We start from the raw sequence: 13,455 nt of genomic DNA, 5'->3' as shown, positions 1-13,455 counted from the left end.
ACCAGCTTTCTGCCACGGAGGCCATCTTCCTTTGTGTAAACATTAAAAGAGCGGGAAACTTTGTGGACAGAACAAATTAGCCAAATAACAACAACCACAGCAATACCACAGTAACCTGATGCACAATTATTATTATATATCAGATTTTGTCTTCCGTTTCTCAAAAGAAAGATAGTTATAACTGGTGCAGTCACTTATGTCCTGTAATTGTGTAGTGAGACACATAACAGCTGGGGGCGCTAGAGTTGCCAGGGCACTCACTGCATGAATAGGAATGCTGCCTGGCCTTCTGACCCCAGCTCTGCCCGTCCGACAGGTTCAGAAGGAGAAACTCCATGCGGAGCTGAAACAGGTGCTGAGCCTGAAACGGAGCCAGCTAAGAGAGGCATCTAACACGTCCGAAGAAGGCATGGATCCCCCAACGCAGGTCAGCGTATCAAAGGTAAGAGCTCTGTGGCCTTTGCATTGCGACGTCTCTAATACCAATCAATTCTAGATGACACTCTCGGTCTTGAACAAAACAAAACAAAAATTACACTGTCAAAAATATATAAGCATACAGTTTATGCTTCACAAATAGTCCATGCTGTTTCAAATGCCCATCATTTTTCAAAGAATCAGCTTCCTACACAACACATTGTAATATAACACCTTGTATAATCCATTCTAGTATCACTACACTGTGCCTCCTCAGTGTTGAAATGTAGCACTTTAGTCACCAGATCTTCAGCGCGTAGAGTGACCAACTGACATTCACATTCAGAAGTTGCTGTATATAATTTTTGTCTTGACTAGCATGCAATTTCTACCGTACCAGGACTGCCAGCAATATAAGACATATACACAATGTAAGATACATTGCACGCTGGGAAGTTGACCCGAATGCTTCCCAACCTTCTGCTCTGGAGGCTTGGCAACACTGCACCCCCCTACTGATGCAGAGGCTGGGGCTGTGGACACAGTGTGCTACAGCCCATTGCTGAAAATGGTTCATCAGGCTGGCTTTCCGCACTTTATTAACAGCCATCTCTTGGCTAGGAGGAAGCTCCTACTTCTGAGCTGGTGGAGGTCGTGCTGGAGACGGAGGCAGAGGCTGGGGCCAGTGGTTACAGTGTGACCGGAGGAGGGGAGCGAGGCATTTTTGTCAAAGAAGTGCTGAAAGACTCACCTGCAGCAAAGCACCTCAGTCTCCAGAAAGGTAAACGAGCACAGGGTGCATTTTACAAAATAAAACTGTTCAAAGTCTGTGAAAAGGCAAGGGAATGGCATTTAACACAAAACATTTCTAAGATTTTCTTAAAAAGAAATATATCAGTGGAATAGAAAACATTGTTCAGATGAACTTATTATGGAGGTTTTCTTCCTCTTAAGAATAAATAAGGGAAAACCCAACCTTCTCCATTCAATTTGTGCAAATAATACTATTTTGACCCTTTCTTGGTTCAGCTTTTCATTTTTCTTGAAAGGCCCTCATGCACTACATTATTATGCGCCCCTTCTCTGTGTTGGAATTTGGAATACAAGACAAGATGTATGAGAGAAATACAGGCCCCTGTTAGGGACGCTTGTGGTGACAGGGGCCTTAAACAAGCAGTCAGATATTGATCATGGACCACTGATATGGGAATTCATTTTAATGTTCGAACACTGTTGTCAGAGTTTCACCAGGCTTTCTGTTGTTTCTGACTGACGGTTTGAGATCATCATTTATGCCTAGCCCTATAGTCATCTGTCATTTTATGAAAATAGCATTTTTATATAGATTTTATTATCCATAATATACAGTGTACATGTACAATGTACACAAAGACACGCGTGTGTGTCTGTGTCTCTGTGTGTGTGTGTACATTATCTCCTCATTTTATTAGTGTAAACATTGCATGCCTCCATCCATGCCTCCATGCATACGGCATATCTGTTTCACATATTGAACAAGAGCCTCTGACATGGTACTTATATGATTGCAGGTGATCAACTGCTTAGTGCCAGAGTTTACTTCGACAATGTGAAGTATGAGGATGCCCTGAAGATCCTGCAATGTGCTGAACCCTACAAGGTCTCCTTCTTTCTGAAGAGAACAGTGGCAGGCACTGATGTCAGCGTTCAACCAGGATCTACCAGTCTAGAACTCAAAGGACCCAAAGCCAAGATGCCTAAAATGGTAAACAATCCTTTTCACAATGCATACTCAATATATTTGTGCACATGATAAATATTGTAATATGTAATCAGGGCTCACAGTTTACTGGGGGGTCATAGTACTCCATGTGGTTAATTGTTTCTGGTTTATGACTCAAGCTTGAAACATGCTTAAAATTTGTGTTGCAGAGCGTCAAGAGCATCAAGCCCTTCAAGGCTAAGAAAAAGAGAGGAGGACGATTTGGCTTGAAAAGACTTAAAGAGAACAAGAAGGCAAGAGCTGGAGCAGAGTTCAAACCAGAAGGCTCACCTGCAAAGCTGGAGCTCAGCCCTGTGGATGTGGAATTTGCATTCCCCAAATTCAACAAGCTGAGGAAGGGCGGAAAGGCTTCGGCAGAGGGGGGGACCGAGTTGCCTGAAGGAGTGGTGGCCACAGGCAGGAAGAAGAGAAAGATCAGATTCCCCAGAATGAGGATGAAGGAGGCTGCTGGAGCTACAGGGAAAGTCAGTGTGGACATACCAAAGCCTGAGGGACAAGCAACTGTGGCACTGCCAGAAGGAGGTGGTGACCTGGAAGTGCCTGGAGCAACAGTTAAAGCCAAGGGGAAGGCTCCAAAGTTTGGCATCACCTTCCCTAAAACCAAGAAAACCAAAATGGACTCAACCTTGCCTGAGGGGGGCGTGGAGCTTAAGCCACCTGAGGGCCAATTTAGACCCCCCTCAGTGGAGTTTGACTTCAGTTTGCCATCTGGAAAAAAAGACATAGACCTACCTGAACTAGAAGTGAAGGAAAAAGAGGACATCAAGTTTAGGCCTCCGGAAGTAGAAATTTCCTTAGGTCTTCCCTCAGGAAAAGCTGAGGCAACTTTGCCTCACCCTGAAGCAGAGGCAAAGGGCAAAGGAGAGATAAAAGGTCCCAAAATAGATATCAAAGGAGATATTGAAACACCAGAGGGGAAACTGAAAGGGGAAAGTTTCAAATTCAAAATGCCCAAGGTTGGTTTTGAAGGTCCAGAAGAAGCAGAACTTGATATTGAAGTCCCAGATGACAAAGTGAAGAAGCCAAAGCTGAAACTGCCCAAAATTGAACTTGCTCGCCACTCTGTTGAAATCGAAGGAGTTGATGTACCTGAGGGGAAGGAAAAGGCTGGGCTGAAAATGCCATCCATTGACATCACAGCACCAAAGGTTGATTTTGACTTGAGCCTGCCAAAGGGAAAAGGGGAGGTGAAGACGCCAGCAGCAGAGAGCACTGGTGATGAAGGTTTGAAGATAACCATGCCAAAAATAACGCTACCAAAGTTTGGGGGTTCAAAGGGAGAAATAGAGGTGGATGCCGAAGGTCTTGATGTCTCAGGTAAAGGCCCAAAGATAAAGATGCCATCTGTTGGAATATCCTTACCAAAAGCAAAAGGGAGTGCAGATATAACAGTTCCTGAGCTAGGTGGTGAGGGGAAGATAAAAGGACCAGGAATCAAAATGCCAGCCATTGACATCTCAGTACCTAAACCTGACATTGACCTACATCTACCAAAGGGCAAAGGTGGGTCTGAAATGGAACTGAAAGGAGATTTGGATGGAGGAAGCCATGGCAGCAAGGAAAGGCTGGATTTTAAAATGAAAATGCCAAAAATATCCCTACCAAAGTTTGGAGGAAAAGGGCATGTGAAAGGGTCAGAAGGTGATGTATACATTTCTGTCCCTAAAGTCGATGTGAAAGGCCCATCTGTGGACATTAATGCTAAAGAGATTGATGTGCAAGGCCCAGATGTGAAAGGTGCAAAAATAAGTATGCCCCAAGTGGATATTTCTCTGCCTAAACTCAAGCCTGTTGAAATTGCAACACCTGATGAGGTTGAGGGACCATCCTTCAAAGGTCCAAAAATATCCATGCCAAAATTTGACATTTCACTCCCGAAGATTGGCTTACCTGAGCTAGACATAGAAGGTCGTGAAAAAGGCGAAACTATCGGCATGCCAAAAATTGACATTTCACTACCAAAGATGAAGTCACCAGAGACTGAGATTGATGTGGAGGGTCCAGAAGTGAAAGGCAGCAAATTTCATATGCCCACAGTTGATATTTCACTTCCAAAAGGTAAATTACCAGAAGCTGAAATTGATCTGGAGGGACCTAAACTGAAAGGCGGCAAATTTCACATGCCCAAAATTGATATTTCACTTCCCAAAGGAAAGTTACCAGAGGTTGAAGTTGACTTAGAGGGTCCTGAGATCAAAGGTGGCAAATTTCAAATGCCCAAAATTGATATTTCACTTCCCAAAGGCAAGTTACCGAAAGCTGAAATTGATGTAGAGGGTTCTGATGTCAAAGGTGGCAGATTTCAGATGCCCACGATTGATATTTCACTTCCAAAAGGAAAATTACCAGAAGGTGAAATGGATGTAGAGGGTCCTGAGGTCAAAGGTGGCAAATTTCAGATGCCCAAAATTGACATTTCACTTCCCAAAGGAAAGTTACCAGAAGGCGAAATTGATGTAGAAGGTCCTGATATCAAAGGTGGAAAATTTCACATGCCCAAAATTGATATTTCACTTCCAAAAGGAAAGTTACCAGAAGGTGAAATTGATGTAGAAGGTCCTGATGTCAAAGGTGGAAAATTTCAGATGCCCAAAATTGATATTTCACTACCAAAAGGAAAGATACCAGAAGGTGAAATTGATGTAGAAGGTCCTGATGTCAAAGGTGGAAAATTTCAAATGCCCAAAATTGATATTTCACTACCTAAAGGAAAGTTACCAGAAGCTGAAATTGATGTAGAGGGTCCTGCGATCAAAGGTGGAAAATTTCAGATGCCCAAATTTGATATTTCACTACCAAAAATGAAATCACCAGAAGGTGAAATTGATGTAGAAGGTCCTGAGATCAAAGGTGGAAAATTTCAGATGCCCAAAATTGATATTTCACTTCCAAAAGGAAAGTTACCAGAAGGTGAAATTGATGTAGAGGGTCCTGAGATCAAAGGTGGTGAATTTCAGATGCCCAAATTTGATATTTCACTACCAAAAATGAAATCACCAGAAGCTGAAATTGATGTAGAAGGTCCTGAGATCAAAGGTGGAAAATTTCAGATGCCCAAAATTGATATTTCACTTCCAAAAGGAAAGTTACCAGAAGGTGAAATTGATGTAGAGGGTCCTGAGATCAAAGGTGGAAAATTTCAGATGCCCAAATTTGATATTTCACTACCAAAAATGAAATCACCAGAAGGTGAAATTGATGTAGAAGGTCCTGAGATCAAAGGTGGAAAATTTCAGATGCCCAAAATTGATATTTCACTTCCCAAAGGAAAGTTACCAGAAGGTGAAATTGATGTAGAGGGTCCTGAGGTTAAAGGTGGCAAATTTCAAATGCCCAAAATCGATATTTCACTTCCCAAAGGCAAGTTACCAGAAGCTGAATTGGAAGTGGAAGGACCTGAAGTGAAGGGCAGCAAATTTCACATGCCCACAGTTGATATTTCACTTCCCAAAGGTAAAACACCAGAAGCTGAAATAGATCTGGAGGGACCTAAAGTGAAAGGTGGAAAATTTCATATGCCTTCATTTGATATTTCTCTCCCAAAAATGAAATCCCCAGAAGCTGAAATCGATGTAGAAGGTCCTGAGATCAAAGGTGGAAAATTTCAGATGCCTAAAATTGATATTTCACTTCCCAAAGGAAAGTTACCAGAAGGTGAAATTGATGTAGAGGGTCCTGAGGTCAAAGGTGGAAAATTTCAGATGCCCAAATTTGATATTTCACTACCAAAAATGAAATCACCAGAAGGTGAAATTGATGTAGAGGGTCCTGATGTCAAAGGAGGAAAATTTAAGATGCCCAAATTTGATATTTCACTTCCCAAAGGAAAATTACCAGAAGCTGAACTGGATGTGGAAGGACCTGAAGTGAAAGGTGGCAAATTTCAGATGCCCACAGTTGATATTTCACTACCCAAAGGAAAAACACCAGAAGCTGAAATGGATCTGGAGGGACCTAAAGTCAAAGGTGGCAAATTTCATATGCCTTCATTTGATATCTCTCTTCCAAAAATGAAATCCCCAGAAGCAGGAATCAATGTAGAGGGCCCTGAGGTCAAAGGTGGAAAATTCCAGATGCCTACCTTTGATGTTTCGCTTCCAAAAATTAAGTCACCAGAGGCTGGAATAGATGTGGAAGGTCCTGAACTAAAAGGTGGCAAATTCCACATGCCTAAAATTGATATTTCACTTCCAAAAGGAAAATCACCAGGAGCTGAATTAGATATGGAGGGTCCTGAGGTCAAGGGTCCAAAATTTCACATGCCCACACTTGATATTTCACTTCCAAAAGCAAAATCACCAGAGGCAGGAGTTGATATTGAAGGACATGGAGGTACAGATGGCAAATTTCATATGCCTAGTTTTGATATTTCCATCCCAAAAATAAAATCACCAGAAGTCGATATAGAAGGTCCTGATGTCAAAGGTGGCAAATTTCACATGCCCACAGTTGATATTTCACTTCCAAAAGGCAAATTACCAGAAGGTGAAATTGATGTAGAGGGTCCTGATGTCAAAGGAGGCAAATTTCAGATGCCCAAAATTGATATTTCACTTCCCAAAGGAAAATTACCTGAAGCTGAAATGGATCTGGAGGGACCTAAACTGAAAGGCGGCAAATTTCAGATGCCCAAGATTGATATTTCACTTCCAAAAGGAAAGTTACCAGAAGGTGAAATTGATGTAGAAGGTCCTGAGATCAAAGGTGGAAAATTTCACATGCCCAAAATTGATATTTCACTTCCCAAAGGCAAGTTACCAGAAGGTGAAATTGATGTAGAAGGTCCTGATGTCAAAGGTGGAAAATTTCAGATGCCCAAAATTGATATTTCACTACCAAAAGGAAAGATACCAGAAGGTGAAATTGATGTAGAAGGTCCTGATGTCAAAGGTGGAAAATTTCAGATGCCCAAAATTGATATTTCACTTCCCAAAGGCAAGTTACCAGAAGGCGAAATTGATGTAGAAGGTCCTGATATCAAAGGTGGAAAATTTCAGATGCCCAAAATTGATATTTCACTACCAAAAGGAAAGATACCAGAAGGTGAAATTGATGTAGAAGGTCCTGAGGTCAAAGGTGGCAAATTTCAGATGCCCAAATTTGATATTTCACTTCCAAAAGGAAAGTTACCAGAAGGTGAAATTGATGTAGAGGGTCCTGAGATCAAAGGTGGAAAATTTCAGATGCCCAAAATTGACATTTCACTTCCAAAAGGAAAATTACCAGAAGCAGACATTGACATTGAAGGACCAAGTGCTAAAGGTGGCAAATTTCACATGCCCACACTAGACATTTCTATCCCAAAAATGAGGTCTCCAGAAGGTCATATGGAAGTAGAAGGTCCTGAAGGCAAGGGCCCTAAGATACACATGCCAAAAGTGGACATTTCACTGCCAAACATAAAAGCACCTGAGGGAGACATGTCCATCTCAGGGAGAGGCATTGATACAACAGGTGCAAAACTCCCCTCTGTTACCATGCCAGCTGTTGATATTAATGTGCCAAAGTTTGACCTTGATTTAAGCTTACCAAAAACTAAGAAAGACAAAAGCCTTGAAAAGGGTGTGAGCCGCCCTGAGTCATCAGGAAGCTTTGACATGCCTGATGTCCATCTCAAAATGCCTAAAATCTCCCTGCCAAGCTTTGGTGTCAAGGGAAAAGATGGGGAAGTAGATGCTGACCTCAAACTCAAAGGAGATGTTAAAACTCCAAAGGTCAAAACTGAAGGGGGAGGTGTTGATGTTGAAGGGCATGACTTGAAAATAAAAGTCCCTGGGCTACCTAAACCATCATTTGGGATCACATTTGGCAAAGGCAGCAAAGCTGACATAGATGTTTCAACTCCAAAAGGCAAAGTCGATATCAGTCACCCTGAGGTCAGTGCCGATGTCAAACCACCAAAAGCTAAAGCTGAGAGTGATGGCACAGATCTGAAAGTAAGGCCTCCTTCAGCAACAATCAAGCTGCCCAAAATTGACATCTCAGCTCCAAAACTTCCAGATGTGGACCTGAACATCAAACTTCCAAAGGGCACAGCTGAAGCCTCATCTGATGCTGATCTTGGGGTTCGGGCACCCGAGTGGAGCGCAAAAGGGCCAAGTGTGGAAATAAAAATGCCCAAACTTCCCACATTTGGAGGTGAAAAAGAAATTGGACTTGAATCTGCAGAATTTGAATTTGAAAGTCCAGATGCAGACTTAAAGACCTCTCACAAAGGAAAAGTTAGATTAGATGAGCCCAATGCTGACCTTGGTGGTGCTGCTGGAAACTTCAAGCTACCGACCGTGAAACTTCCAACAGTTGACATATCCGCACCCAAAGTTAATTTAGACTTTGGGCTGCCTAAATCCAAAGGGGATGACAGGGAAGAGATTGAACTACTAAAAGCGGAAGGTGGTAGGCCATCTTCTGGAGCGAGTTTTGAAGTTCCAGATCTCTCGCTAAAAATGCCGAAATTTTCTCTTCCCAAATTTGGAGGCAAATCCAAGAGTGGAGACTTAGAATTAGATGGTAAAGGTCCCAAAGGCGACATTGGAATTAGATCTCCACAAGTAGAAGGAGAAAGTAGAGAATCTTCAGTTGAAATAGGGGCTGATGGAAAAGTAAAAGGTAAAGTGAAGATGCCCAAAATTAAAATTCCAGCTTTTGGATTATCAAGGAAAGAGGGAGAAGCTACAATAAGCGGACCAGAAGCTGAGGCTAAATTAAAGAAAGGAAAGGTCGACATTAAAAGCCCAGAGATAGATGTGGAAAGTCCTGAAGATAAATCTAAATATAAAATAAAATTCCCAAAGTTTAAGATTTCATCTCCAAAGGGCAAACTTCCAGAGGGAGAGGCTGAAATCTCACTGGATGGTGACACAGGGGGGAAAGGTGGCATTCAAGCACCGGATGTCACTATCAAAATGCCTAAATTTTCCATGCCTAAATTTGGAACTAAAGAAGGTGACCTTGATGTCAGCCTGCCTAATGCAGAATTGGATGGCAAAGGAAAAGTCAAAATGCCATCTGTTGAGATTTCCCTGCCGGCAGCAAAGGTACCAGAGGGTGAAGTTTTACTTCCAAAAGCTGAGGTAGATGTGTCTGAGGCTGACATCAAAAGTTATGAGGGCAATCTAAAAATCCCCAAAATGCCCACTATTAACATATCAGTCCCCAAAATTGATCTGGATGTAGTCCTTCCCAAAGTTAAACATGATGCTTCACTTGACTCAGGTGCAAGCAAAAAAGCTGAGGCTGATGAAAAATTTGAAGGAGGTGACTTCAAGCTTAAGATGCCCAAAGTTGCTTTGCCCACACTGAACATCTCTGGAACTAAAGAAAATGATATTGACAGTGGTGTTGTAATCAAAGACCCAAAAATAGATGCCTCAAAACCAAAGGTTTCTGCTGGCACACCAAGCGTGGACATTAATGGAGATGGAAGTGAATTTAAGGTCCCTAAAATTAAAATGCCAAAGGTAGACATATCAATTCCCAAAGGACAATCTGGAAGTATTGATATGCCCGACATGGAAGTTGAGGGAAAAGACGGTAAATTTAAGATGCCTAAAATTACAATGCCAAAGGTAGACATATCAATTCCAAAAGGACAGTCTGGGGATATTGATGTATCTGATGTGGAACTTGAGGGAGAAGATAGCAAATTCAAGATGCCTAAAATTAAAATGCCAAAGGTAGATATATCAATTCCAAAAGGACAATCTGCAGATATTGACACACCTGATATGGAAGTGGAGGGGGAAGACAGTAAATTCAAGATGCCTACAATTAAAATGCCAAAGGTAGACATATCAGTTCCAAAAGGAAAACTTGGTGCTGATGCATCCCTCCCTTCCAGTGAACATGAGATAGACCCATCAAAAGTTGAAGGGGAAGGAAAATTTAAAATGCCATCCTTTTCTATGCCAAAGATTTCAGCTCCAGATCTTGACATCAAATTAGCTATGGGAAAACCAAAACTTGAGGACTTAGGTGAGGTTCATGGAAAGAAACCTGAAGGAACTGGCCCACATGTAGAGGCAGAACATCCAGGCATGAAAATCAAAATGCCAACAATAGACATAGTTGGCCCAAAAGGAGATTTAGAACTGGACATAAGCTTACCAAAAGCTGAAGGGGGAAAGCAAAGGAAAAAGATTGAGCTACCTGATATAGACCTTAATTCTGGCATCCAGGGCAAAGCTAAAGGGCCAAAGATTAAAGGTACAAAGTTTAAAATTGGAGTGCCAAAGGTAAAGACATCAGTGGAGGCTGACTTGGATGTGGAAGCAAAGAAGCCAGAGATGGAGGATGAGGGGACAGGGGGGCGATTTAAAATTAAAAAGCCCAAATTTGGCAAAGTGACTCCTGAGGTTCCTGAAGTAGATGCTGATAGGGAAGGTGGAGATACCAAGTTTCGATTGCCGCATGTAAGTCTTCCAGATGTGGGTTTTTCAACTCCCAAAGGAGAAGCTGTTGATACCCCTAAAACTGAACTGCATGGCCCAGAAATAAGTGGCAAATTGCCCAAATTCAAAATGCCTGATGTGGAGATCTCAGGTCCTAAGATAAAAGGACACGGAGAGGCTGACATCAAAGACACTGACATTAACCTGGGACATCCAGATGACAAGGACCGTATCAAGCTGCAAATGCCCAAAATCACCTTACCATCTGTGGGCTTCAAAGACAAATCTGGCTCTACTGAGTTGATTGCCCCAAATGCTGATACAGAAGGTGGAATTGCATTTCCTGCACTTGAAATTAAAGCTCCAAAGCTCCCAGAATTAGACTTTGACATCCGGTCCCCACAAGCTGAAGTTGAAGATGCCGGAGGAGATACAGATAAAAAAACAAAAATCAAAATACCAAAATTTGGGGTTGCTTTGCCAACTATCACTGCACCTGAGGCCACAGTGGATATGAAAGCACCAGATGCAAAAACAAAAGGACCTTCCGCTAAACTGAAAACTCCTGAAATTCCCACCGCATCTTTAGAACGTGAGATTGAGTATGAAGGCCCTAAAATGCCCAAAGTGAAGAAAGCAGTATTTGTTTTAGTGAATCCAAAAACTGACGGGTCTGACGTGTCTGCAAGCTTTTCAGAGGGAGAAACAAGTGCAGAGCCTTCCGACGTCAAAGTGAAAGTGCCAAAGATCAAAATGAAACCAAGTTTTGGGAAATCACGCTCCAAGGAAAAAGGAACAGCTGTGAATGGAGAAGAAGAGGCTGATGGGGATGGGAAGTCAAAGGGAGCCAAACTGAAGATGCCCAAAGTTACCTTCTCTCCAGGCAAAACAGGCTCTTTTGACGTAACTGGATCAGGTTCAGCAGGACCCAAAAAAGCTGATGGATCAGGACCTAATGTCAATGGAGAGAAAGATCTGACATTCCAGAATGGATCCAAGGAAGACAAATCCAAATTTGGGAAACTCAAGCTGCCAAAGATTGAGTTCTCCTCCCCATACTCAAAAAACAGTGGGACAGAAGAGGATGTTGAGATGAGCATGAAGCTGGTCAAAAAGGAGGAGTCCTCAGGGACTGAGGGAGAAGGCAAAGGAATAAAGAACAAATCCAAAATCACTTTACCCGGTTTCAAGAAAAAAACTGGAAAAGGAGAGGAGGAGCAGCCAGACCCACTGGTGTCCTCCAAAGCCAGGACAGAGATGCTGACGGAAAGGGAAGGTTCAGAGTCACCCACACCTAAGATTTCTATTGGCTTCGTCTCTGGGAGGCCAAGGGGTCAGGCAGAGACTGATACCACAGCTGGTGGTGATGCAAGGCGTAGTGACAGCAGCAAAAAGGAGACTGATGGGAAGGAGAAGTCACCTCGATTTAAGGTCCCTAAGTTCAGCCTGAGCCCTCGGTCCACTGGGATCCTCCAGATCACACCGGAGAGCTCTCCCCGGGGGAGCAAATCCTCACTCCAGTGCTCCGGGGAAGAAGAGGCCTCCGCTGGAATCAGGATCCAGATGCCCAAGATTGGGTTCTCCACCCAGAAGACCTCAGAGGAACAGATCACCACGTCCAAGGAAGGCACTGTGACGGTAGTGACAAAAACAACCAAGCACACAGCAAAGGAATCTGGGACTAGTGAAGCCCACAGTTCATTTTCACCTTGGAATTACTGAGGAGATAATATAACAAGATGAGCAATGTAATGCTCCCAGTTAAAAAAGTGACCACTATTTTTTCTTGTTTTTGTTTTTTATTTTAATTTTATTGTTTTGGTGGCTTTTATTTGCTCATGCCAATGCCAATCTAACTAAAACACACATGCACACACACACACACACACATTCAATCCCCCCAGGGTTACCTATTTTCCTTTCAGAAAATGACTCACCTGACTATATGTGCTTTTTTAAAAAATGAAAATTGGACATTATTTTTAAATTAACTGTAAATACAAATAGCCTTAAAAATTCAAACTCAGCATTCAATGATTCTGTAATATGAGTAGAAGAGTTTTGAAGTGTTATGTTGTGGCATTAACCTATACATGGGGTGTGTTTTAATTCTAATATGCTAGAACAATCCTTACAGACCTATAATAATTGTGTCTTTATGGTCATTGCTCTGACACTAGAGAATGATGTGAGTTTAATCATGCAGTCTGATAAGACTACTTAACATTTCTTGTTTGCTTTCTCTTTATTTAAATAAACTAGGATCTATTTTTGGTAGTCTTTCTTTTGAGATTCCATGTGATTATATCAAGAGATGAATTGCAAGTTATGTTTTCAGGCTGCTTCAATGCTGTGTTAATATACCCCAGCGGTGATTTGTCTTGAAATTAACATCCTGGTGTAGGGTACATCTTTGGATGGAGATACAGCCCTCATGGACACAGTGATGTCACGGAACATAGTTGTGATTGTGTAAAGAAATGCAACTCGTATTTTCTCAATGGAAAACTGTAGTTTCAAAATGATGTTGGTTTATATTATGTCTATTCTGAATGTGCCATATGAAAGGTCACTTCTCTGTGGAATTAGGCCAATTTACCTGGCATTCACGGTTTCAGTAGTCCTCTAGGATATATTTTGGGGTATAGGAGTAACATAGTATTAACAAAGTGTGCATGGGGAAATCTATGTCATCCTGTGTCATCTATCAGTTGACAATGTGTATGTTAACCTTGCCAAATGCTTAAATAAACATTAGTAGTGACCTCATAGCAAGTATGATGTACTGTATGGGAACAGATTCCATACAGGCCGATAACGCTGTTTAACAGTATCTATATGTATAGAGAGATTTTTACAAATGCTTATGTGCTCAATAGCATGTCT

The 13,455-nt window shown here is 42.0% G+C and overlaps 1 protein-coding gene across 1 annotated transcript; it reads left to right on the top strand.

The window, feature by feature from the left end:
* The first annotated feature begins 331 nt into the window (after window positions 1-331).
* prx (periaxin) lies at window positions 332-12,291 on the top strand. The gene is made up of 6 exons (XM_036536583.1): window positions 332-442; window positions 1,039-1,198; window positions 1,968-2,161; window positions 2,329-4,843; window positions 5,030-5,122; window positions 11,159-12,291. Exons 1-6 carry the CDS (start codon window positions 410-412, stop codon window positions 12,289-12,291), a joined length of 4,128 nt encoding a protein of 1,375 aa, XP_036392476.1. The 5' UTR covers window positions 332-409.
* Window positions 12,292-13,455: the final 1,164 nt, after the last annotated feature.

The sequence above is a fragment of the Megalops cyprinoides genome, chromosome 9 (genome assembly GCF_013368585.1).
Source record: "Megalops cyprinoides isolate fMegCyp1 chromosome 9, fMegCyp1.pri, whole genome shotgun sequence".
NCBI lineage: Eukaryota > Metazoa > Chordata > Actinopteri > Elopiformes > Megalopidae > Megalops > Megalops cyprinoides.
This window is presented reverse-complemented; position numbering and strand designations above follow the sequence as displayed.

Excerpts from the sequence above, each read along its gene's own strand:
- prx (XM_036536583.1), top strand. The coding sequence starts at position 410 with ATGGATCCCCCAACGCAGGTCAGCGTATCAAAG. Across the intron at positions 443-1,038 it reads CGCAGGTCAGCGTATCAAAG|GAGGAAGCTCCTACTTCTGA; the intron begins GTAAGAGCTCTG and ends TCTCTTGGCTAG. Across the intron at positions 5,123-11,158 it reads AGAGGGTCCTGAGATCAAAG|AACGTGAGATTGAGTATGAA; the intron begins GTGGTGAATTTC and ends CCGCATCTTTAG.